Source organism: Pleurodeles waltl, chromosome 6, assembly GCF_031143425.1.
Source record: "Pleurodeles waltl isolate 20211129_DDA chromosome 6, aPleWal1.hap1.20221129, whole genome shotgun sequence".
NCBI classification, from domain to species: domain Eukaryota; kingdom Metazoa; phylum Chordata; class Amphibia; order Caudata; family Salamandridae; genus Pleurodeles; species Pleurodeles waltl.
This window is the reverse complement of record NC_090445.1, coordinates 1,114,791,623-1,114,819,523: the sequence shown is the minus strand read 5'-3', so window position 1 is coordinate 1,114,819,523 and position 27,901 is coordinate 1,114,791,623. Positions and strand designations below refer to the sequence as shown.

General features: G+C 43.8%; 1 protein-coding gene across 1 annotated transcript in view; it reads right to left on the bottom strand.

Annotated features, from left to right (window-relative positions):
- Positions 1 to 538: 538 nt before the first annotated feature.
- The window catches only part of CDA (cytidine deaminase), a 37,024-nt gene continuing 9,661 nt past the window's right edge, over positions 539 to 27,901 (bottom strand). The window contains exons 4-5 of the mRNA XM_069240274.1: positions 22,281 to 22,338; positions 539 to 3,483 (exon numbers count right to left, since the gene is read on the bottom strand). Of these exons, the coding sequence (XP_069096375.1) occupies positions 3,370 to 3,483; positions 22,281 to 22,338 (172 nt within the window). The 3' untranslated portion in view covers positions 539 to 3,369. The remainder of the gene's footprint in view (positions 3,484 to 22,280; positions 22,339 to 27,901) is intronic.

Sequence of the window (27,901 nt, the reverse complement as noted above, 5' to 3'; positions counted from 1 at the left end):
TGTGGGTAAGAGTAAGTGAAAATCAGTGATAGGTAGTAAGATTGTGCGGGATTGAGGCCCAGATTTGCGTCTCTTTAATGCAAGGCAACGCTGCACCAACAATCCTGAGCAGCCTTGTGCCAAAAGGAGAGAGAAAAATGCACCTTATCTACTAAGCTATGGTGCATTGTTTCCCTCCATGTACTCTGGTGCACTTTTGATAACCAAACACCAATGTACAGTCCACTGTGGCATAGTGCAAGACTGTGCATTCTTTGGAAAATAGGTTTTGTACTTGAAGGGGTCTTTTTACAATACAAGAAACTATGTTTTCAGGTATTTCCCACTTTTTTTTACGTGTGTTATACAATACATCACACATGTAAAGTTAGAAAAATTAGGACAAATGAAAACATTTTTCCAAGATATGCCAGACTTAAGGAGTAGTACAAGTTGGGTGCATATAGGGATTTGCATCGAAACCCATGAGTGGTTGCATGGGAATGTCTGTGTACCACCCATAGAACACCTATTTGACACAAAATAACGCAAAGCAATGTGCAGGTCAATTTGACGTTTACTTTGGGATACCATGCAACCAAAACTGGATTTGCATTGGATGGTAAACCCCAAACTAACACTTGGCACAGGGTTTGAGTCACTGAAGTGATGCAAATATGGTGCAAAACATATACAAACCTGAGCTCAAGCGTCAGCATGTAAGAGTGACTATAAGTGAGATTAAGAGTGAATGCAAGTGAGAATGAATAAGAATAAGCGCAATGAGGTATGAAAGAGCGTAAGTGTGATGTTAGGATCATTTGACATGCCTTCATGAAAAAATACAGTCAAGAGTCATACAATGTTACTTCCTGTGATGTCATTATGGTCAAAGTGTATGTGATGTCACTTCCGCTACCCCTGGCATGTTTGTGAATCAATGCCCATGAAAGCACGTAGCACCAAATTGGCATGCATATTTTGTTCAAAGTTCTATAACCTAATTAAAAAACTATCAATTTTCAATTGATACACAATTAAATACATATAAAAACAGTTTTCAAAACAAATTAAATATATTACTTCCTTTTCCTAGCTATCAAAACATGTGTGAACAATTTTAGCTTACATTTGAAAAAATGTTTTGAAAATATTTTTTTTACAACCTTCACCTGGTCGTAATTACCTTGACCAGGCTACGGCTCCATCGATATTTTAGCCTCTTAATCTCTCTCTTACACTGATACTTAAACATTTGTACTATTTTGTTATATTCAGCCATATGTCTGTATTCTGCTTACAAGCTGTCATTTTACCTAATTAAGTCTAGCCCTGCCAGCGCTAGTGTCATTGTCTGTCTTTCAGGTACAGAAGATAATGAATTATTTATATTTAAAAATATATGCCGGACTAGTCAGGTTTTCATAATTGTAAATTATTACTGTATTGAATTGCATGGTTTCCGTATATAATCCTCCACATTTTCAAAGAGAAGACTTATACAACAAACCACCATACATGGAGGACCTTCTTAACTCATAGAAATCGACTGTTCTGCCTATTTGTGGCTGAATTAAGCTTATTTGAGTATGTGACTAGGCTTGCAAAAACAAGAGACCCTCCCACGCCTTGCATCCTTAGAAACCAAGCCAAAATAATGTAAATTTACACGCAGTTATTTGTAGTACTTAATTTGTAAAAGAATATGTGCCAAAGAATATCTGACTGGCCCAAAATGTTGATCAGAAGCCCTTGGCTGATACCACTGACTGCTGGACAGCTGAGTACCTAGGTGGTATAGTCTTGATTCAACCTCATGATTCACTAATCCAACACTGGACACCCCTGTCTCCTAATCTCATTTTGTCTGGCTCTTTTAATCCCTCCTTTCTCTTTTTGTCACATTGCATTCCTCCTTGTTTCCTACTTTTTTCTCTCTCTGGATCAAGGTCCGATGATGAAACATAAGTGCTGATCAACAAAAGTGTGATTGGGCCCACCTGCAACCATTCAACTGCTCAAATTGAGCACTGGCTATATGCTTGGATTAATGGGCTATCTAAACATTTTTCTCTTCACTCATTGGGCAGGATTAGGTAGGTGAATCTGTATCATCCCTGAGTTGTATGGAATGCTGTGTTCTACAAGGATCTACACTGCTCGTATTTCTGTTAAATACGTATATGAGCCTGAGGTTATTAACCAGGCAGATCTTTAATGTACCTCTGCTCTAGCCAGAGGTCCGAGGTGATGCATTATAAGAAATAGGCAAAATAAAAACAAACTTTGTTAATTATTAACTATAGTTTGTTGGGAGGAAGCTACATTGTCATTATGGGTACGAAAGTTACCTACAGGATTTCCAGAACCTAGCAAGGACTCTCACTGAATAATCTTAGTGATAATTTGCTCTTCAAGGCATCAGTGGTCACCAGATTCTATTACAGCATTTCTTTTTATATGTGCACTCTTGATATCGCAATATCCCTATCCAAGTACTACACTTACTGCAGATAACAGTAACTAAGGTCATTCTCAAGCTGAAGAGTAAAGCTGTCACTACACATCTCCTGCTTAAGTCTGATATTGGTCTCCTGTTAAATACAAATTGAAAGACAATATTTTGATGATGCATCTCAGAGTTCCCCAGTGCCAGGGGCAATGCACAGTTTCACTGCATATTTCCCCTGATCAAATGTGATCAGCCAACATTTCTACTTGGACTGTTCTCTCATTCTGTTGGTTAAACACTTGCAGGAGGTGAGTTATCATAGACCAGATCCTGATGCTACAGAACTGTCAGCTGCTGCACATCACAGATCTTGAAGATCACCTTGCTTTAGACAAACTTTAGAAATACAACTGTCAAGTTTTAGTAGCGCACCGTAGATGGTAAATGTTTTTTCAGAGTTCTCTGTAACTTAGCAAGCACCCTGAGGCAACCAGATGCCGAATGTAACCCTTTAGCAAATCCATATTCAGTTCTAACATGCCTAAATGACAACATCCAGCATATTATTATTATCATCCAGTCAAAATTGGTCCTTAGGTTTCTGTGGTCTGGGTGTGAGTTCCTATATTATCACCCATGCAGCACAGATCCTTGTATTGCATGTATTTGGGCATCAGTTGCCTTAGTTAGCTGTCTCCAGGCATGAGTCTTGTAGTAACCAACTTCTCCAAATTGATCATCTTGAAGTACACTGCCTCACATCGGTCCTTATGGTACCAGCCTGCAGTAGCTAAGAAAATGAGTTTTGACTGCTAGGATCTGTGCCTCTGAGGTTTGTTCAGACTTTACAGAAGTCACTGCAGCTGATATTGTTGCAGAAGAGCTGCATCTTCTTACTGCAGGTTTTGATGTATTTCCTGAGCATGAAAATTCTCCCTTTACATCTTCTGCAGATCTTCTGGACCAAAGGACAAGGGCAGCAGCTCTCTGACAGTCTTCACTATGTACGTTCCATTGGGCTTGGTCAGGTACACATCCCAGTCAGCACCAAACTAGGATCGGGAAAGGGAGAGTTTTGTTAGCGAGTATGGCATGAAATCAGTACTGCAAAAGCCCTCCATCACTGAAGCTAGAGCTGTGTTCTATAATACTTAGCAACTGATGAAAAAGAACCCCATTGAGTTTAGAAATTTAGAGGAAAGCGCAGGCACCAATTTTCCCCCCAAATTAACTCACATCCAGTAAAATAAAATCTGTTGGAGTATTTTCTAGATTTCACAACTTTTGGAGGCATAGTCCTAAATGTGCACTCACAAATGGGAAAGGCAATTTCTATTCCTGAATTGACAGCATAGCTATCTACAAGGCCTATTGTTTTCAACATACACAAAGTGACCTTTTCATCAGCCCCCTTTAACCCCTTAGCTGCTGGGCCTTTTCCCCCCCAGTGCTGAGCCCTTTTTTGGCTATTTGGGGTAGTTCGCGCTTAGGGCTTCATAACTTTTTGTCCACATAAGCTAACCACGCCAAATTTGCGTCCTTTTTTTCCAACATCCTAGGGATTCTAATGGTACCCAGAGTTTGTGGTTTACCCTGGAGGAGACCAAGAAAATAGCCAAAATACAGTGAAAATTTTGTTTTTTCCAAAAAAATGGGAAAAAAGGGCTGCCGAAGAAGGCTTGTGGTTTTTCCCCTGAAAATGCCATCAACCAAGGGTTTCTGGTGCTGAAATCACTATCTTCCCACCTTTCAGGAACGGGCAGACTTGAATCAGAAAACCGAATTTTTCAACACAAATTTGGCATTTTACTGGGACATACCCCATTTCTACTACATTTGGTGCTTTCAGCCTCCTTCCAGTTAGTGACAGGAATGGGTGTGAAACCAATGCTGGATCCCGGAATGCTAAACATTTCTGAAAACTAGACAAAATTCTGAATTCAGCAAGGGGTCATTTGTGTAGATCCTACAAGGTTTTCCTACAGAAAATAACAGCTGAAATAAAAAAATATTGAAATTGAGCTGAAAACAACAGCCATTTTTCTTTATGTTTTACTCTGTAACTTTTTCCTGCGATGTCAGATTTCTGAAAGCAATATACTGTTTTGTCTGCTGGACTCTTCTGGTTGCGGGGATATAAAGGGCTTGTAGGTTCATCAAGAACCCTAGGTACCCAGAGCCAATAAATAAGCTGCACCCTGCAGTTGGTTTTCATTCTATACTGGGTATACAGCAATTCATTTGCTGAAATATGAAGAGTGAAAAAGAGGTATCAAGAAAACCTTTGCATTTCCAAAATGGGATCAAGATAAGGTTTTGAGGAGCAGTGGTTATTTGCACATCGCTGAATTCCGAGGTGCCCATACTAGCATGTGAATTGCAGGGCATTTCTCAAATAGACGTCTTTTTTACACACTCTCTTATATTTGGAAGGAAAAAATGTAGAGAAAGATAAGGGGCAATAACACTTGTTTTGCTATTCTGTGTTCCCCCAAGTCTCCCGATAAAAATGATACCTCACTTGTGTGGGTAGGCCTAGTGCCCGCGACAGGAAATGCCCCAAAACACAACATGGACACATCCTATTTTTTTTATAGAAAACACAGCTGTTTTTTCCAAAGTGCCTACCTGTAGATTTTGGCCTCTAGCTCAGCCGGCACATAGGGAAACCTACCAAACCTGTGCATTTCTGAAAACTAGAGACCTAGGGGAATCCAAGGAGGGGTGACTTGCGGGGCTCGGACCAGGTTCTGTTACCCAGAATCCTTTGCAAACCTCAAAAAGTGGCTAAAAAAAACAAGTTTTCCTCACATTTCGGTGACAGAAAGTTCTGGAATCTGAGAGGAGCCACAAATTTCCTTCCACCCGATGTTCCCCCAAGCCTCCCGATAAAAATGATACCTCACTTGTGTGGGTAGGCCTAGCGCCCGCGACAGGAAACGCCCCAAAGCGCAACGTGGACACATCAAAATTTTTGGAAGAAAACAGAGGTGTTTTTTGAGAAGTGCCTACCTGTAGATTTTGGCCTCTAGCTCAGCCGGCACCTAGGGAAACCTACCAAACCTGTGCATTTCTGAAAACTAGAGACCTAGGGCAATCCAAGGAGGGGTGACTCGCGGGGCTCGGACCAGGTTCTGTTACCCAGAATCCTTTGCAAACCTCAAAAAGTGGCTAAAAAAACAAGTTTTCCTCAGATTTCGGTGACAGAAAGTTCTGGAATCTGAGAGGAGCCACAAATTTCCTTCCACCCGGCGTTCCCCCAAGTCTCCCGATAAAAATGATACCTCACTTGTGTGGGTAGGCCTAGCGCCCGCGACAGGAAACGCCCCAAAGCGCAACGTGGACACATCAAAATTTTTGGAAGAAAACAGAGGTGTTTTTTGAGAAGTGCCTACCTGTAGATTTTGGCCTCTAGCTCAGCCGGCACCTAGGGAAACCTACCAAACCTGTGCATTTCTGAAAACTAGAGACCTAGGGCAATCCAAGGAGGGGTGACTCGCGGGGCTCGGACCAGGTTCTGTTACCCAGAATCCTTTGCAAACCTCAAAAAGTGGCTATAAAAACAAGTTTTCCTCAGATTTCGGTGACAGAAAGTTCTGGAATCTGAGTGGAGCCACAAATTTCCTTCCACCCGGCGTTCCCCCAAGTCTCCTGATAAAAATGATACCTCACTTGTGTGGGTAGGCCTAGCGCCCGCGACAGGAAACGCCCCAAAGCGCAACGTGGACACATCAAAATTTTTGGAAGAAAACAGAGGTGTTTTTTTAGAAGTGCCTACCTGTAGATTTTGGCCTGTAGCTCAGCCGGCACCTAGGGAAACCTACCAAACCTGTGCATTTCTGAAAACTAGAGACCTAGGGCAATCCAAGGAGGGGTGACTCGCGGGGCTCGGACCAGGTTCTGTTACCCAGAATCCTTTGCAAACCTCAAAAAGTGGCTAAAAAAACAAGTTTTCCTCACATTTCGGTGACAGAAAGTTCTGGAATCTGAGAGGAGCCACAAATTTCCTTCCACCCGGCGTTCCCCCAAGTCTCCCGATAAAAATGATACCTCACTTGTGTGGGTAGGCCTAGCGCCCGCGACAGGAAACGCCCCAAAGCGCAACGTGGACACATCAAAATTTTTGGAAGAAAACAGAGGTGTTTTTTGAGAAGTGCCTACCTGTAGATTTTGGCCTGTAGCTCAGCCGGCACCTAGGGAAACCTACCAAACCTGTGCATTTCTGAAAACTAGAGACCTAGGGCAATCCAAGGAGGGGTGACTCGCGGGGCTCGGACCAGGTTCTGTTACCCAGAATCCTTTGCAAACCTCAAAAAGTGGCTAAAAAAACAAGTTTTCCTCAGATTTCGGTGACAGAAAGTTCTGGAATCTGAGAGGAGCCACAAATTTCCTTCCACCCGGCGTTCCCCCAAGTCTCCTGATAAAAATGATACCTCACTTGTGTGGGTAGGCCTAGCGCCCGCGACAGGAAACGCCCCAAAGCGCAACGTGGACACATCAAAATTTTTGGAAGAAAACAGAGGTGTTTTTTGAGAAGTGCCTACCTGTAGATTTTGGCCTCTAGCTCAGCCGGCACCTAGGGAAACCTACCAAACCTGTGCATTTCTGAAAACTAGAGACCTAGGGCAATACAAGGAGGGGTGACTCGCGGGGCTCGGACCAGGTTCTGTTACCCACAATCCTTTGCAAACCTTAAAAAGTGGCTAAAAAAACAAGTTTTCCTCACATTTCGGTGACAGAAAGTTCTGGAATCTGAGAGGAGCCACAAATTTCCTTCCACCCGGCGTTCCCCTAAGTCTCCCGATAAAAATGATACCTCACTTGTGTGGGTAGGCCTAGCGCCCGCAACAGGAAATGCCCCAAAACAGAACGTGGACACATCACATTTTTTCATAGAAAACAGTGCCTACCTGTGGATTTTGGCCTCTAGCTCAGCCGGCACCTGGGGAAACCTAGCAAACCAGCACATTTTTGTAAACTAGAAACCCAGGGGAATCCAAGATGAGGTGACTTGTGGGGCTCGGACCAGGTTCTGTTACCCAGAATCCTTTGCAAACCTCAAAATGTGGCTAAAATACCACGTTTTCCACACATTTCGGTGACAGAAAGTTCTGGAATCTGAGGGGAGCCACAAATTTCCTTCCACCCAGCGTTCCCCCAAGTCTCCCGATAAATATGATACCTCACTTGTGTGGTTAGGCCTGGTGCCTGCGACAGGAATAGATCACACAACGGTCAATGTTGGTCCTTACGTGAGGCAGCTGTTGACCCTGGGGTGATCCATTCCTGACACAGGCACTAGGTGTAGGCACTCAAGTGGGGTAGTGTTTTTATCAGGACAGGTGAGGAGTCACTGGGTGGTAGGAATGTTGTGGATCCCAGCATATTCCTGTAGTTTGTGTGACAGAAATGCGAGAAAAATAGAGTTTTTTCTCAACATTTCAGCTTTGCAGGGTATTCTGGGTAAGAAAACTTTGGGGAATCCACACAAGTCACACCTCTGTGGACTCCCCCGAATGTCTAGTTTCCAGAAATGTTTGGGTTTAGTGTGTTTCTCTATATGGCCGCCGAATCCAGGACCAAAAACACAGGTGCCTGCCTTACAAAACCAGTTTGTTTTGCCATAGACAATTTTGATGTCTCCACAATATGATTTGGGTGGTGGAATTTGGGGCTGAACTAAATTGGTGAGCTCCCAAGAGAGCACTCTCTCTCTGCTTGCCGCCGCATTCACCTGCTCTCTGGGTTGGCCTAACCCACTATTACCCAGTTGCACGAACAGCTTGCGAAGGGACAGCAGGACTGTCCTCATCACCTCCCTCATAATGTACTGGAAGAGGAGTTTTCGAATGGGACTCCTCTGACTGAAAAATCACTCCCAGAGTCTGCGCCATTGTCCTATCCCTCAGATGCTGTCTCAGTATCTGATGTCTCAGTCTCTGATCCTATGTCAGAGCGGTCCTCTATAACCCGAGTGCAGGCAGCAGTCATCCATCAAGATGCCATCTCTGCTATTGGCTAAACTGTTGCTCTAAAACACTAGCCTACGTAGACAGTCACAAAATCGATGGTGTGTGTGAGATACGTGCAACAGTAGAGGCCACCTTACCTGCGCTTCTTCCCTCAATCAGCACGTACTTTCAAGACACTCAAAAAACACCTTGTCACATACCATTCGTCACAGTCTTTAGCACCTCCTGCGCCCAGTCCAACAATCATTATTGGTGCTCCCACTCCCTCCTCCTCGGATTCCCTCATTACCACCCAGCAAAAGTGCCCTTCATCTCTCCATAGACTTTACTAATGTACTCAGCTATTTACATAAAATACAGATGTGCTCTTTGCAGTAGGCATATAAACCTTCTGCGCTTCTTTATGGCACTAAAACTGCCACTAGACAAGTCGGACCCTTTTCCCCCCAGGGAAACCACACACATATTGACAAAAGTGATGTATATATGACAGCCAACCACCTGAAACTCAACTCAAGCAAAACCGAAATAATCCTCTTTGGCCCTCACCAAAAAAACCTGGGACCCCCCATGGTGGCCCACCACGCAAGGCCCTGCACCCACCCCCGCCAACTACGCACGCAACCTCAGCATCATCCTAGACTCCTCCCTCTCTATGACCCAACAAATCAACGCTCTTACCTCCTCATGCTTCAACAAACTCCGTATACTGAAAAACATTAAAATGGATCCCCACAGAGACCAGAAAAACTGTCACTCACGCACTCATCAGCAGCAGGCTTGATTACAGAAACGCCCTCTACGCCGGCACCACTCTAAAACTCAAGTGCAAACTACACGCATCCAGAACTCAGCAGCACGACTCATCCTCGACCTCCACCGACACGAACACATCTCTCCACACCTCAAATCCCTCCACTGGCTCCCCATTGACAAAAGGATCACCTTCAAGATCCTCATCCTCACACACAAATCACTCCACAACACAGGCCCTGCCTACCTCAACGAGAGTCACCTTCCACACCCCCACACGAAACGTCCGTTCAGCTGACCTCTCTCTCGCCTCTGACCCCCGCATCAAACACACCACCACCGGGGGCAGATCCTTCTCCTACATTGCACCCAAAACATGGAACGCACTCACAACCCACATTCGCAAGACCCAAAACCTACTTCTTTTCAGGAAGGGCCTCAAAACCTGGCTTTTTGAACAGTGAACCTCCTAGCCCCTTTCCCTCCCCCCCGTCCCCCCCCAGCGCCTTGAGACCCTCACAGGTGAGTAGCGCGCTTTATAAATCTCTTTGATACAGATCTACCAATATATATATATATATAAATATATATCTACATAGATATATCTATAGATATATCCATGTACCTAGATATATCTATCTACATAGATATATATATATAGATATATACATATATTTTTTTTTAGTTGTTGTATGGTTTCCTTGGGGGCCAAAATGGCCCCCAGGGAAACCCTACAACATCTAAAAAAAAAATTGCCACGGGCGACCCCCTGTCATTTCATTTTTTTTTTTATTTGATTTATTATTATTTTTTTTTTTTAAATCCCCTGGGGGGGGGGGGGCGCGATCGCGCCCCCCCCCCCTCCCCAGGGGGCACCTACCTTTTTATTTTTTTCGGAAAATTATCCGGGGGGGGGGCGGCCCGTTTTCCGGGGGGGGGGGGCTGCCCCCCAAAAGTGAAATCCCTGGTGTCTAGTGGGGTTTCCTGGCCCCCGATCGCAGCTGTGCTGCGATCGGGGGCCAGGAAACCGTTTCAGAAGGCCTCATAAGAAAGGGGAGACTCTCCCCTTTCTTACGAGGCCTTCTGAAACTGTTTCTGGCCCCCGATCGCAGCTGTGCTGCGATCGGGGGCCAGAAACAGTTTCAGAAGGCCTCGTAAGAAAGGGGAGAGTCTCCCCTTTCTTACGAGGCCTTTTCAAAATGTTTCCTGACCCCCCCGATCGCAGCTGTGCTGCGATCGGGGGAGCCAGGAAACCTGAAAATGTTTCCTAGCCCCCGATCGCAGCACAGCTGCGACCGGGGGCCAGGAAACACTTTCAGGAAGGCCTCGTAAGAAAGGGGAGTGTCTCCCCTTTCTTACGAGGCCTTCCTGAAAGTGTTTCCTGGCCCCCGATCGCAGCTGTGCTGCGATCGGGGGCCAGGAAACACTTTCAGGAAGGCCTCGTAAGAAAGGGGAGACTCTCCCCTTTCTTACGAGGCCTTCCCGAACGTGAAAAAGGCTGTTTTCCCCATGAAAGCAGGAAGCGGCCGCAAGGCTGCTTCCTGCTTTCATGGGGAAAACACCTTTGCAACGTCAGCGCGCCTCGCGGCGCGCTGACGTCACAAAGGGGCGGGTGGGGGGCGGGGGGAGACACGGTAGCTTCCGTGTCTCCCGGGGGGGGAAAAAAAATAAAAAATAAATCCTCGGGTGCGACGCACCCGAGGATTTATTAATGCCCTTCCTGGTGTCGGCCACTGGTCGTGACCCGCACCAGGGAGGGTGTGTGGGCGTCGGCCAGTGGCCGACGCCCGCACCTAAGCGGTTAACCATTAGTTGGTCCTCATCACCTACGTTCAGCCATTGCTTTGAGATAGTGTTAATCACATCTTGGATCAGCAATTTACACCTCTCATCCTATGCTATTGACTGTTTGATGTATCATTTCATCTTTTAGGAGGTGGTTCCACTGCAAAGCATGTGAGGTGATTTTACATCTGAAAAGCACACTCAGCCATAACACATTTGTCACATTCAGTACTTTATTTTGTACATGCATCATACAGAAACAAACAATACTTTTGTTATTTTTTTTCACTGCAATATAGATTGGTTGACTTTATGGCTAAACAAATGAATTGCTAAGGATGCTAAAGGGTGGTTCATCTAATGGGTGCCATTACTGGAACAATCTCTTTGGTGATCATAGGAACCACAGCAGCTTCTGGTTCACTGATCAGATTCAGCACATCTGACAGCTGGTTCATTTACATGATCAATTTGACCAAGCAGCTCTTGCGCTCCTGCCCCAGGTTGCTGCTAAAATATAAATACAATACTTCCTTTGGCTTGGCAAAGCTAATATGGCTAGACTACAAAAAAATGTGAACGAAAGACCCACTATCTGACCAATGTATGTGTATTTGTTGTTCTCCTTTCTAAATTGCTCTCATCCTAACACAGTTTTTAAAAAAAGATTATAGGGCCACATGTATCAAGCTCCCGGTGTGCATTTCTTAAATAGCACATTTTAAGAAATTGCTATTTAAGAAATGCAAAATGGGATGTATGAAAATTGTGAGTCGGTAATAGCGATTTCTTAAAATTCGCAATCGCTATTACCGAATCTCAACTAGGGAATGGGACTCCATTCATCCCTAGGTGCAACTGGTTTTGCATAACCTAATTTGCGAATTCCAGTTAGGAATTCACAAATTAGGTAATGCAAACCCCAGGGTGCTGGGGGCCTAAGGCCCCCTTTGATGCACCCAAAAAAATATTTACAGACATGCCCTAGGGGCATGTGGGGTTACATGTCATTTTTAAAAATGCATTTATAATGCATTTTTTTAAATTGCACATGCTTACCACCAAATCCAAAGGCCAGATTTAGAGTTTAGCAGATGGGATACAAATGTGAAGGATATCCTATCTATCATATTACAAGTGCTATAGGATGTAATGCACCTCCAATACTGTAGATGGGATATTCGTCAAGTTTGTGTCTAATGTCAAATTTGTAAAAATAAGAAATTGAGTGCCCTTTACAAAAACTCTGATACCAAGATGAACACTGTTTGCTCCACATCAACATCCTTTGGTAACTTTGGAAGATTGTACATTTTTGTTGGTGTCATCAAAGAAAAAAACTTCTGTGCGCCTCATTATGGAAAACTAAAAATTCCATCATATTTTTTCTTTAAGAAACAGTGGGGCAGATTTATGGAAAGTGGTGCTGCACCGAGTGCAGCACCACTTTCCCTGAGCCCCTTAGCACCCCCCTACCGCCGCCATGTGTGCGCCGTATTTAAAATACAGCGCACCGTGGCGCAGAGTAGGGGGCAATAACGTTATGTCTCATGATGCTATTAATGTACTCTGCAGGAGTAGCACCAAAATTTGGGCGCTACTCCTCCAGAGTACATAGGGCCCCATTCTAAAGAATGGAAGCCCCCTTTTAACGCCTGCTCTTGGGCAGGCATTAAAAGTACCGTAAAAAATGGCACAAGGAAATCTAATAGATTTCCTTATGCCATTTTTCCAGCTTCCCTAACGGGGAAACGCCCCCTTTGCATACATTATGCCTGGAGCAGACATAATGTAGCGTAAAGGGTCACAGAGTGGCACAATGCATGGGGATTTTTGTCTTGTTGGGCCACAATAACGTCAATAATAATGACGTTAATATGGGGCAAGGTGGAGCTAGGGGCTTATATATATGCCCCAGTGTGCTGGGAATGGAATGTCCCTTCATGGTAAATGAATGTGTACCTGAGCCCTGCATGTCTGACTATTATTAGTATGCTGACTTTGTTTGGCCCAGGCATCATGGTAATCGTGCATGAGTTCAGAAGTCTGTGCCTGTCCATGGCAATGCAAGAGCCAGGACCTGTCTTAGGTTTTGAGGTATGCATCATTGAGGCCCTCTCATAGGGGTAAATATGTAAAGTGTTGGTGGCAGTGTACTGTGTTTGTGATTTATAGTGTGACCAGGCCTTTTACCCGGTGGAATTAAACCTCTAAACATATGATATTGTTAACATAATATTGTGTCTACAAATGCTTTGTTTAGATATCTTGTGAACAAAAATCATTCTTAGGACTGGAATATGAAACCCATAGCCACAATGTTAACTAAACATTCATGGTGAGATAATTCATCAACCCATCACTTGCATTTTTATTTTCCATGAGCATGTATAATTCTTGGGAGGGGATTTTTTTTTTTTTAACTAAGATAGAGCATAAAAGTACAAATGGTACCTGCTGGGTTTAACCTAACATCATTTGGAACAGTGTGCACAAAATTTCAGTTTCACTTTAATGAAAGAAGAATAGTATTTTATTTGAGGGCTCCTGTAGTAGAAATTTGTATCTCTGTCCATGATAGATCGAATTTGTCAAGTTTTCCGGTTCAACATGACACTCTGGTCCTCATTATGACAATGGCAGTAAAAACCGCCTACTGCCGTGGCAACGGCTGCCAAAAGACCGTCGCCACGGCTACCAGCTGTCTGCCGTTTTATGACCACGGCTGGATTTCTGCCACAAGAATGGCAGAAATCTGGTTGTGGTCATGCGGCGGATGGCGGTAAAGGTGGCGATGCTGCCACCAGCAGCGCCACGCCAGTAGACCACTGCCAGCCATATTATGACCAATAATACGGCCTGGTGGTGTTCTGCTGGCGGGCGCTGCTTGTGGCAGCATCTCCCTGTCCCATCTCCTGCCGGAGGACCTCCTGAACACAGGTAAGTCGGGTCTCCGACAGGGGAGGGGAGTGGGGGTGTTGTGTGTGGGGGAGTGTGTGAATGTTTGTGTGTGTGTGGATGCTGGTGTGTCGTGCGTGTTGAATGCGTGTGTGCATGTATGGAGATGTGAGTGTGTGCATGTTGTGTTATGTGAATGCGTGTCTGAGTGTATGTTTGAAAGTGTGTGCGGGTGTGTGTGTGAATGGATGTATGCATGCGTGGAAGCATGTGGGAATGGGTGTGAGTATGCGTGTGTGTGTGTGAAGGGGGTGTGAATGTAGAGGGGGTGGGTGGGCTTTGGAGAGGTGGGGGGGTAATTGGAGAGGGGGGCAGACCCCTACCAGTAACAGGGAAGGAATTTCCTGTCACTGATATGGTGTACCGCCATGGTTTTCATGGCGTTAAGAACGCCTCGGAAACCATGGCAGTAGGTGGGGTCAGAATCCCGCAGGAGGAACAATGATGGCCGCCGGGATTTAGATGGATATCTCCAGCCCGCGGCTGTTACCACTGTGGCGGTCGGAGTGGTACATTGGCGGGTTGGCTTCACCCAACCCGACAATGTCATAATATGGCGGTAAGTACCGCCAGCCTGTTGACAGTACTTACCACCATAGTAACGCAGACCACCCGGATCATATTGACCCCCTTTGTGTTTTTTAAACCTTTTTTGGATTTCGGTTTCTCTTATTCCTTGTCTTTTCACTCTAATTTCACATCCATTTAAGCAAAGTTTTCCCATTTTGAATAGTCCCTTCTCAATAAATTCTCGACTATTTCACTGTAATCTACATTCAATTCCTGAATTTTTTGTCATCTTTATCATCATCCAGCCACGACTCAAAGTAAAAGCCTCACTGTAGCCAACATGCTTCCAAAGAAGGCTATGTATTTGGAGAGAGTTGCACAAAGGCTTTTTGCGTTCAAAAGGATCTGATTCACATAATTGGGTCAGTGCAACTGCAAAAAGCTCTTTAGGTATGTAAAAAACACAAATTGCTATTTGGTAATACTTTACAGTATCGCAATTTAAGTTTGCAACTACATATCAAATTAGTATTTGAAAGGGGCTTGTTCAGAGCGTCCGCTTAAAATACTGAATCAGAATGGTACGTAGTAATGTTTTGCTACCAAAATCTGGTCATATAACATTAGTGTTTTAGCACCTTCTGAAAGGTAGCAGTAAGGCATTGCTAAATAGGAAGGGGTCTCTACGGGTCCACTTCCCCCTTATGAATGTTGACAAACACACTTTTAACACACAGGCCCATATTTATACTTTTTTTGCGCCACATTTGCGTCACTTTTTGACGCAAAAGCGGCTCAGGCTTACAAAATACAATTGTATTTTGCAAGTTTGCGCCGCTTTTGCGTCAAAAAAATGACACAAATGCAGCGCTAAAAAAGTATAAATATGGGCCACAATTTGCAACCTACCTCATCATCATAAATGAGGTAGTTCAAATGAATCTGGTTTTTGCCAGCCAACCTTTTAGCACAAAGGTAGATTTGCAAAAATAGAATAGATTTAGTAAAAGATGGTGTGCAACTTGTGCCAACTTTTACCAACTCCATTCTTGGTGCATCTAGTCCTTGGTGTTTTAAAGATCCTTGTTTACGTACCCTAAGAAAAGTGACACTTTTCAAGGCCTAGACTCTTGTCCTGGTTTTAAAGCCTCACTGGGATTCGTATTTTTAAAGTGTTTTAAAAAAAGAAGAAATATTCTCTCTTGTTGCTCAAATAATGGCTAATGATAACCCCCCGAGCTTCCAGCAACCTCACAATAGTGGCAACACTTACTCTTTTGCTGTGCTATATTTTGGTGCTACTGTGCGTTGAAGGCACACTTAGAAATTCTGTTGGTGTTACTGGAACGAGAGTAAAAACCTTCCACATTACACTAGCAGTTGCAGTAAAACTACAAATAAAATTCTTACTTTATGTGTTTGGATCTCGAACTTTACAGTTGGCGAACAACAATAAGAAAAGCATGACAGACTGACACATGATCATGAGAACGATCCTGGCGACAGAAGTGTAATGATTGAATCACAGAAAAAAACTACGAAGTGGAAGACATGCTGGGTGATCTGATCTGCAAAAACAGGTCACCCAGCAGTTGTGCAAGCAGTAGCAGCTAGTGGGACGTATTGCCGACTGGGACTTAATTTGTGTGTAAACAAACTTTGACACAAAGAAAGAGAAAGACAGAAAACGAGGAAACGAGGAGGGCGAAAATTATACAAACAAATGGTAAATGTAAAAAGCAGGGATTAAAAAGAACCTGCAAAGATAGGATAAAGAGTGGTAAGTGGTGGGCGAAAGAGGCATGAGAGGGAATCAAAACTTGGCAGCCTCGGCATTTGGAAACCCCAGCAAGCAGCAGCACGGACGGTGGGCCACTAGGCCTCTAGGAAAACTTTTGGTCCTGCATTTTTTTATTACCAATTATATACTGGTTTCAGGTGTGAAGAAAGTGCCAACATGCAGGACAGTGATGATTAGAGGAATTCAGATCTATCAGACAAACAAAAGTTTACAACATTTTATACATACTGCAAAGGTGACTCACCAGTTATACAAGACACATGCCATATATTTGACAACAGTTAACTTTGTTAACTAAAGGCACTGCCCTTTGGACATTGCATTAAGAAAACGAGGTTTAGGATTAGGTCGTATCAAAATAGACAGGCTGACAGCTGAGTTCTGTAGACAGATATACAGACCTCCTTCTCTAGTGGTGTTTAACAGGGCGCAGTGATGCAGTTGAAAGAGGGCTACACCTTTAAAGGCAGGGGAAGTGCGCTTAGTAACTTTACCTAAACAAAGTAAAAATCCAGAGCTATGTGTACTAAATGGCTTGAATTTCAACATTTATCCAAATAATTTTTCTCCAGGTCGTACATATTTGCAGAATTTACAGTCTTTGACCAATTAGGATTTGATGGGAAGTTTTGGATGCCTGAGTTGTGGGTGGGAGGGATTGCCCCATTTTGTGCAAGATTAGGAGATACGTACATATCTGCTAAAGTCCTCACAACAGCTATTGTGATAGGTACCACAGAGTAACACCAGACACTTCGTTATCCTGAGAAGAGTCCTTAAGAAAATAAATGTAGGCCCTAACAGTACAACGTTGATATGTAGGGGCCATGTGTACAAAACCTAGGAAAAGAGATTTCCAAACTGCGATTTTTGCTGAATCACAATTTGGAAATCGCAATTCCTAATGTATGGAAAAATATATTTTAAAAGAGCGATTTCCAATGGGGTCACAAATCAACCTACCTCATGAATATTAATGAGATAAGTTGTAATTTGTGATCCACTAGGAATCACAGAAATGAAATGGATGGTCAGCAGAACAGCAGGACACCATGTCTGTGATCTCATTTTAATAAAGCAAACTTTTTTTCTTTGAAATACAGCCAAGTTTCCATAAAGAAAACCACAATGTGTTTGAAAAGAAGAATTCAACTTTTAATATATTCATTTTTAAGAGTAAGCAGTGGTTAGTGCTACCACTGCCTGCTCTTAAAACATATATATTTTTTAATTCACAAACGGGAAGATTCCCATGGGGACCCCTCCCATTTGCAAATGGTTGCCACTAGCTTTCAGTACTTGGTAAAAACAAATGTTTTGCGACCGTAATTCAGTCACAAAACATTAATACATACCACTGCAAACAGGTATTTGGAAGGGACTACCTAAAAACGCCCCCTTCCAGACACGGAATCATAAACACAAATTGTGATTCAGTACAAGTTACCAAATCACAGTTTTGCTTTTGTACATTTCGCAATCCTATTTAGCAGTCACAAACAGCCCGGGATTCGCAGACCTCCAAAAAAGCTTTGCACATAAGGCCAATTTGTTCTTTCACTTAGTCTCAACCCATATCGTGTTGTGGCTTATTTTCATAAACTTTCCTCTTACCGCAAGAGATGTGAAGAAGACCAGGATGCCACCTCTATTTGCTTTCACCTTAAGCACTTAGGCACATTTACTCCATACGTATGTAACATTGGTACATTTTAGGCTGATATCCTGGTATGTCTCCAAGTCACAGAGACTTCTTGCAAAGCTATGCAGGTCCGGAGCACTTTGGATTACTGGCGTGGCATAAAAAGTAAAATTTGAATAGCTAACTCTCTGCATTACAACTGGTTTTACTCACTCCAAATATTTGTATACTAAATTTACTTTTTGTTAGAGTACCGAAATGCTTCAGCCAATACATTCATTGCAGGAACAGAAACATAGTCTAAACAGTCTACTACTTCCAGAAAATTCCAAAACTCTCTCCAGGTCACTGGGGAAAACATCAGGGTAGACCGTAAAAGAGAGACATGAAGCTATCAGAACTGATATTCCTTCAGAAGTATACATCCTGCAAGGTCTGTTCATAAGGGGTCCTTTGGCCCTTTACAGCTCCTCCAGTTATAGTCTGGAGGCATTCAGTTTAGAAAGCATCTTCACACTCGCCCTATTTCTGTGAATTCCAGATGAAGACCCCCTAAATATGTTTCCCTCTTTTTTACTACTGGGTACAATGAATCAATCCACCCAGGAAATGAGCTAGTCCTTTAGAAACGGAGAGACTCTGACCATAGTCACCTGTGATGATTGCTTTAATTTTAAGGGGACTCTCCACCAGAGGTCTTCCTGGACATTTTCTGGATTTCTGTAGGAAGGAAAGGCCCTCCACTTTACTATTGCAAACTTACGGTTCATACAACATGCGGCTTGCAACATCTTCAAATGAGACCTAAAGCCAACTTACGTCACTGGTATGACCCAATTTGAAAATGGGGAACACAAGCAGGAAGGTCCTCTTGGTTAATGACAACCGCAGAATAAGACCAATGCTCACTCAACTGCACCCTAGATGAAGCAACACACATATTTCTACTCAGAAACACTTCTTCTAAAGAAAGTTACAGCCTTGGGGTTTTCGAGTGCAAACAGTGACCTCCTGTACCTTTTGTCAAACCCATACTTAAAATGTTGACACTGTTTTTTAAAATATTTGATGTTTTTTAAAATATTTGGCTCCCCGTACATAGTGTATGCATGAACGTCAATTTGGGGTAGACTTTGTTCACACTGGGTACCACAGCATATGATATGGTCCCACTGGCACCATACTGGGCACCCCTATTCTGCAGAGACATGTAGGCAGTGACAGGAATGGAACTACACTGGAGTATAAACGTTTTAAAACCTTTCTGGACTTTCGATTCCTTTCTCTTTCCCTAAACACTTAGCAGCTAATAAGAGGCTGTAAAGGAGCTAACATGTAACACAGGCTTAACCCTGTCATGTTAGAGGACATGTAATGTTATGTATGCTACTCCTAGTATGTTGATGAATTAACATCTGTGAGTGTGTGCATAGTGTATATTAACCATTTTTGAAGGCATATTCTCAATACCACTTGTATTCAGTGAAAAAAAGAGCAACTTATGAAGCGAAGGAAGTAGGTAATGACAGACTAGAAAAGACACAACTTTCAGAGATTGAAACATGTTTCACCTGTCATAGTTGAATGCATGTATTACATAGGGAACTTTCTTGTCTACTTTGTCGATGAGGCAGAAAGCCCATGGTCATCAGTAGTCCTTTATACTTTTCATTCCTGTATCGACCAATCAAAACAGAGGAGAGGATGACTAGTTCACTTCCACCCTCATTGATAGTAAAGAGGCCACACCCATTCATGCTACCAAAATTTGATCCGTACGTGGGTGTAGTGTAGAATTTCCCTCTCATGGGTTTGGTTCTCTCACCGATCTTCAGCATTAACCTGTGACAATTTAGACTAAAGAACTTTGAAACTGATAAGAGAGAAAGAAAGAACTAATCACACAATACCTGCCAGTGAGCTCCATGAAAGTGCAGAGAGTTGTCTGTTATATTAAGCATTATAACTTGGTATTCTGAGCAGATGACACACAGTGTATATCTCTCAGAAAGGTCACCGGTTCACACCCCGGATGTTTCTGCCTTTCACAAACCCAGAAAGGGAATCTCAAGTGCAGAAATCACTCACAGTTTAAGAAAACTGTGCCCTTGTCGATCAGTGGGGCTACATAGGCAACAATGTGGGGTGAGACGTTCCCCCCTATGAACCTCAAAGACAAGCTAAGCAGAAATGATAACAACTGCAACCCCACTAGTAGAGGACATGTGCCACCCTATGACCCTCAGGTTTTGACTAGGACAAATGAAGAGGGGCTTAAGATTGTGTTGAAGCCACCCTTGTCACCTTCACTCCTGTCTGGAGTGAATAGGTTGTGCTGCTGTGACCTTGGTTCCAAGGGCCTAGGCAAATAAGACTAGCTTTTGAACACTGAAGCCCTGTCTCCTCCTTCAGGTGGATTTAGTGGTTCAGTGCGCTCCAGAATCTGTGCTTGACCTCAAGACTTCAGGTTGGGTTCTTTGTGGCTCTAAACAGTTGCTCACCCTTCTCAGGCTGACATACAATGAGTACAATTAATATGGGGAACAATAAATATCTGTTATCGAGCACCAAGGTCCTTAAGACTCTAAGGTGTACTTTACAAATACATGTGATGCTATGTTAAAGCCCAAGGTGGGGTTCCTCCCTTTTCCCTTCCTGTCCAAAGTTGCACTGAGGCCTGAGGTAGTCTGAGCACAATGACCAGTTAGTTCTCTAGTTGTGGAAGCCCTGTGTTCTGCAGCATCACTGAAGTGCCAAGTTAACTACCCTCCATGCAAGTGGTGACACCTCACTCTACCCAGGGACAATACCACATTGGCTCAGGTAAGCTAGGTAATGACATGGCCAGGTCCTAGGAGTTCTTGGGGTATTCCTAAGTCATACACCTCTCCCTTTCTGCTAGTGGACTCTTCCCATTGGCCAATTCAAGCACTTCCCCCGCTAATTCCACACTCACTCTCTGTCACACAACACATAGGAATAAATATTTCAACAAATTGAGACTCTCTAGCTGATTATAACTTGCGCTGCCTGGTGATAAGGGAGACCTGACTGCCTCTCCCACGCCTAGGACAGGCTACTACAAGCCTGCCACATCCAGGCAAACCAACAGTGCCTTGCAAGACACAGCAGGCGGCTCTTATGCACACTTACATTATCTTTGCAGCAAGCAACCTGTCTGCAAGAGTTTGCCTGTGTATACCATAGCCAATACATATCATTGCAAACATTTATGGACAAGCCTCTTGCACTGTCACACTACCTTTGAAGACATGAAACAGGCTAACATACCTGGTGGATGTGTTAACTGAGTACTGCTTCGAACCAGTGAATTCTATCTGAAAGTAGATTTAGCTTACATACTGCCCATTCATTCTGCCCTACACATTCATAGCAGAATTCACTCAAATGGATCATTTTCACTTTACGTGTGTTCAATGTAGTATTGCTGAACATTAAATGAACTCTAACGAAAAGAGAATATCAGTTGGGCCTAATGTAAATTCTTAGGTTGTAAACATGAACCTGCAAGTGATGCATTTACATTTATGTCACATTGTTCAATAACCACTGTGTAAACCTATTCAGTCATCTGACTAAAGGCCACCCATGTGAATGGAAACTTCTTACCTGCCCACGGATCCCAGGCTACATGTCTGAACAGAGGCCTCATACCTGCTCAAAGACCACAGGAAAACTGTGAAAAGATACCTCATACATGAGCTGAGACCCAGGAAACTGTGCAAATAGAAACACCAAATCTGCTCCAGAAGTCCATGGACCTCGGTGAATCGGAACACCATGACTACTGAAGTCTGGGGCTCCTGTGTGAATGAAATCCCATACCTGCTCCAGAAGCCTCTTACATGTATCAATGGAAATCCCATACCTGACCACAAACCCCAGGACACGTTTGAATGGAAATCCCCTACCTGCTCAAGAATTCCAGGGAACATGCATATGGAGGTTCCACATCTCATCATGGACTCCAGAATGCACATTGTATTTGGTTTTATTGTAGAATTTGAATAGTATTTTCTACCCTTATGTGTGGTACTTAAGCACTTACATATGCAAAAAGGGATTCCATATTTTTTCACCATAGTATCCCCACCATTCATGATAAATGTGTATAAGGACTCTACAGTCCTCCTGAAGGACTATCAGACACCTTGGCGAATATAAGCTCCATGTCTACTTTCTAATCAGACCCAGCTCACCTGCGTGAAGAGAGCCCATGTATAGCTAGTTAATGACAGCAAGTTACCTCTGTGAAAGGAGTCTCCATTTCTACACTTAAACCTGGAACCAGTTTAAAGTTAGGCTGTCTATCTGCTCATTCCCCTGAGGCCACCTCTGACCTTCCTTTTTGAAAAACGTTGAACTCACCACTGTATTCACAAATCATGCCTAAATATAAATGTTTACCTCTCTCATGACTTGTCTGCAAGCTCCACAAGGTGTAATGAACTCACTCGTCAGGTCACTGAAATACGAGAAAGTGAAGATCAAGTCAATAAGGCGTGTGTGTCAAAATATAGATGACAGAAGTATTGCAAAAATACAAACATATTGTGGCCTAAATATTGAGTATCAAAATGCTATGAAGTTAAGTATTTACAGGTGTGAGAAACAATTTTGGAAAACCAAAGATACATGGGCACGCCCAGGTGTAACCACAAAAGGTTTTGGTAGTATTGAGCTAGTTGGTATAACCATGTACTAGGTGGGATTTGTAGTGTATTCTTTAAGTATGTATGATGTCACTACCTAGCATTCCATGTTCCTGGGATACAAATGGAAGGATGGAATGTACAGAGGGTTTTGGAGAGAGGAACACTTGATGAAGCTTTGTTCCTGTGTTGTGACAATAGAGAAGTATTCATGTTAAATGATTCTTTATTTTAACAACAACGACTACAATGTGTTTTGGCTCCCACGAGCCTTTGTGAAGGTGACAAGCCACACCACCTTCAAAAATAAATAACAATGTACAAATAGACATAGATAAGTTACTCGCCATTAAATATACATGGCTTGATAGGTGTTTCATAACAATCAGGATGTGGCTCATATTTTACAAAGCATGCAATATGTAACCAGAATTCTGTATACTTAATAAAACTCCCTGATTCACAAACATACATAATTATGAGACAAGACAAAACACATATGAGAAAAATGTATAAACAATGTATACAAAACAACTTCAATTAAATGTTCAGAGGTAGGACTGTTCAACACTCCGGAAGAAGCCCTTTTGCAAACCTAAAAACAATCAGTTCTCCTTCTTTTGATTACTAAGGTCCTGATTACAAGTGGGCCAGGGAATTGTGGTACGGGGTGCAAACAACTTTTGCTACACTTATAACAGCCTTTAATTAACGGTTGCAATAAAGTTCATTCCCAGTAAATTTCAGGCCAGACCTACCACTATATACCAGTGGGAAAAAGCTGGAACATGTGGATTTTGGTGCGGAAACTACCAACATCTGCATGTTATACACCATTTTTAAACCAAAACTAGTACAGGTCTAGTTCGAGGTGATTCAGTCGACACTCCAAATAAATCTCTAACCCAGAGATACTGGATTTTACCAGATGCTATTCATACCAAATACCTTTCCAAGACATTTCTAATAACAGTCTAAGGCCCTCATTATGAACTTGGCGGTGTGGGCTGCCATGCTGGCGGTGGCGAGAACTCCCACCATCCGGCATGGTGGCCCACACCTCCACATAATGAAGCCAGGGAGGGCTGCCATAGGCGGCCCTCACCCACCGCCAGGCTGCCTCCGACAGGCAGCCTGGCGGTGGTTGGCATTATTATCCGACAGGGCAGCGCTGCTGCCCCTCGGATAATGATCCCAATTCCCCCAGCCTTTCCCGGGCGGGTTTCCCTGCCGGGGAAAGGCTGGTGGAAGGGGTGCTCCGGGCCCCCCCCTGGGGGTCCCTGCACTTGACATGGGCAGTGCAGGGCCCCCTGTGCAGAGCCCCGTCGCGCAGGTCACTGCCTGATTTAAGGGCAGTGATCTGCGCGACTGGTGCAGCTGCACCCTCCGCACAGAGACATTGATGGAGCCGCCGGCAATGTCCCGGCCAGGCATTCTGCTGGGCCGGCGGGAGGAAACAATGTTTCCGCCGCCCGGCCCAGCAGAATGTCCATTATACGGCCGGCAGGGTTCAATGGGGGCTGGCATCACTGAAAATAACGCCAGCATGAACACGGCGGTGGAAACCGCCGTGTTCATAATGACCCCCTAAGTCTCTACTTTTGATGCTTTCAGGTACAGGAAAATAGTTACTTATGAAATCTATTTCAATACTCCAAGATAAAATAGGAAGCTTGGAGATAGTTAAGGTTGATGGGCTTTCTATACTGGGAAATATATGACACCTTGAAAGACAAGAAATTACAAAGTTGCCGAACTACCTTGACCCTCTATTGCATTCCTGCCTCAATATGGGAAAGTTGGAACTAAGATGCAGGAAGGGGATTAAAGAAAAGTTTATGAATTAGCTTCCCTCTCAGGTGCTGAGCCAAACCCTCATGTTTTGAGTGAAACAATTAGTCCACTTGGCAGTATCGGGAGTGGAGGGGGGAGACCAATTTATTGTCACACCTGCCTGAGAAGTCACCAAGTGTGGCCATGGGACGCACCAGATTTACAGTTGGGGACCCTTTGGTTAGAGGACACCAACCTTAATTTAAAAAGTGTGAAATGTATAGGAACCTCCAAGGACAAAGAATAAAGTGTTGGGTAGCTGGTAAATCCATCTAGGAACTTTTATGCAGAGTGCCCATGCACAGTAGGAACTATATACAATCTTAAAATATACAGGCAATACGGTTGGGCAGAAGGGACTCTCACAATGTCTTCCAGTCAATAGAACATCATTCCCTAAAAGTCAGTGTCACTAGGCTGTGCACGGTTACCCCATAGCCAACAAACCTCTTGGTTAGCAATAGACTCCAAGCATAATCCTGAATAACAAGAGTTAGTCTAAGTTCACTTGAATGGAAAAGGGGCCATTGAAATAAGGGAAACATAAACAGGAAGTTCAAAATAACTGACAAGGGATATCATGTTAAGGCGGTATTGTGAAAGAGATGACAAAGAAGGATAGATCAATAAGGAAAACAAAATCCATCTCGGAAAACGTTAAAATCAGGATGGAGTTAAATATGCCTTGATAGTGTAAGTTTGCCTTTTTCATCTGCATCAAGACTAGGGTGTCGATTTTCCAGGGCTGAAGCAGAACTTTGGGTGACAGTAATCAATTGAAAGAAATCATTGCCATTTTTCCAACAGGTGAATTTAGTGAATTGCTCCTTCAACATTACTCAACTGAATGTTCTTGGTAGCAGGGTTCATAGTGTTGGTTTTGTAACAGGTGGCATTTCAAAACCGTGCCTTAATTTACCCATTGAGGGTTCGCTCACATGTTACACAAATGTTGTAGGAACTCACACAGCACTGGAAGGATATGAATCAATATGTTTACTAATGAACGTTTTTGACTTCTGGTGAAGAAATTAATTTGTATTACCACTCCTCTTCCTGGTTATAGATTTAATGTCACCAGATCCTCCAGTCAGTCATTAAACAAAGAAAGGGAAATTGATAGGCCTCCGTCACCTTTATACTAAAGAACTACAAATGTGGGTGTGCTGCTCCACATGTTCATGAGGCATTGTAGGGAATTTAAAAGCCCTGAAAAATGTTCTAACATCAGGCCTTTGTTACACTGGGTAAGTGAGCAACTACAGCAAACATGTTTGATCCTTATGATACGAGTTAAGAAGGTACTCCCACCAAAAATGTGTTTTTCTTTTTTAAATGGAGCAACTCGATTTAATTCCATGCTCACTTTTCCAAATATGTAACCTAATAAGCTACATGAGTTATCCATCAGTCCTGATAGTTCTAATGAAAGTGTGTGGATCGTAGTTTTTTTTTTAATTCCCTTGACCTGTAATGCTGACTGCTTTCTATCGCTGACATTCATGAAGAAGCAAACTACATTGGTTGTCCTTTGTGTTTGTTTTCAGGCATGATTTCATTTGCCATACAAAGCACAGGCTTTACGTTAAGAAAGATCTTGTCATATTTCCCTCATGTTGTTAGTTTGGCATTTGCCTATGGTTCAGGGGTGTTCAGGCAGTAGAGAGACCAAAAAAAAAGGAAAATTGAGAACAATATTCTAGACTTTGTTTTTGTTGTTGATGACCTCATTACGGGGCATACAATGAACATGACACAGAATCGGAACTACTATTCTTTCCTCAAGTATCTTGGTTCAAACCAAATCAGTGTCAGGCAGAACAACTATGGAGCAGGAGTTTACTACAATTCCATAGTACCCTGTGATGGCCATCAGCTATGAACAGAAGCTCTTTAAATATTCTCAAATGTTATATAGGTCAGGGTGTGTTCACTCTAACCCTTATATATTTTTTAATGTACTTCAGAACTCAGGGACTATGTTCCTAAGTTCTGTAAAGGCTGTCACAACATATTGTTTAGGTAGCCAGCCAATCGGGACAGCCAAGTCCCCTTTAAGTTGGCCAGTCAGAGAGTAGCTGTTCCAAATATATACCTAACAAGTTTAACTGCTTCCAGTCACGGCTGGCGGGGGTTAAAAGGGGCGGGGCAGCGTGTGGGGGGTAAATATAAAAGTATTTTTTTTTAAATGTACTAGAGCGCTACGCAGACGCTCCTCCATCCCCTTGTCATAGTTTGGACTCTTGCTCTGAGCAAGACTGCTGGTCTCAGGATGACAGTACTTTCATTTGTAGGTGACTAAGGGGGTGATTCTAAGTCTGGCGGGCGGCGGAGGCCGCCCGCCAGACTTCCCCCCTCCAGAATACCGCACCGCGGTCGGAAGACCGCTGCGGTTATTCTGGGTTTTACACTGGGCTGGCGGGCGACCGCCAAAAGGCCGCCCGCCAGCCCAGTGTAAAACTACCTTCCCACGAGGAGGCCGGCTCCGAATTGAGCCGGCGGAGTGGGAAGGTGCGACGGGTGCAGTTGCACCCGTCGCGAATTTCAGTGTCTGCAATGCAGACACTGAAATTCTTTTTGGGCCCTCTTACGGGGGCCCCTGCAGTGCCCATGCCATTGGCATGGGCACTGCAGGGGCCCCCAGGGGCCCCGCGACACCCCATACTGCCATCCTGTTCCTGGCGGGAGACCCGCCAGGAACAGGATGGCGGTATGGGGTGTTAGAATCCCCATGGCGGCGCAGCGAGCTGCGCCGCCATGGCGGATTCAATGGGGCAGCGGAAAACAGGCGGGAGACCGCCGGTTTTCCTCTTCTGACCGCGGCCGAACCGCCGCGGTCAGAATGCCCTCCGGGGCACCGCCAGCCTGTTGGCGGTGCTCCCGCCAACCCTGGCCCCGGCGGTCATGGACCGCCGGGGTCAGAATGACCCCCTAAGTCTCTTCCGACAACTAGTTCTAACTGTTGTCCAAACCTTACCGGCTCACTAGCAGTACCTCACCAGAAACACAATAGTAAAAGGTGATTTGTAGCAGTCGCTTACGCATGGACTCAAAGTAAGATATCTCAGGGTTGTCGTGGTTAAACGGAAATTACCCTTTTCTCACAGATGTATTATGTCTCATACAAACAAAGGCAATAACACAGATGCAGTGAACTTATAATAGTTTTTATTTAACATAACTGCCATTTGCGATAAGTTGCATGAACTGCAATGATTAGGATAATGAATATACCAAGCAACAGTATTGTGAAGAAGAGTCATGGTTATAAAGATCCCCACCATATTTGCAATATAAGAAAGAAAAATATATATATGAATGAGATTGAATATGCCCTAATACCCGAATGAGAATAGGCCTAACCTCCTACCTAAAGGAGAGCTGGGTTTGCTATACCTAATCTGCCAAAGCCATGTCCATGAGAGGAGCCCCCAACCCTCGTTACCTTGGAATGAGGTCTCTATCTCAGACTCCGTAGGGACACGAAGACTGGGTCAGCGTCAAGACGACTGCAGCATCAGTATCAGCGATGGTGGCGATGCC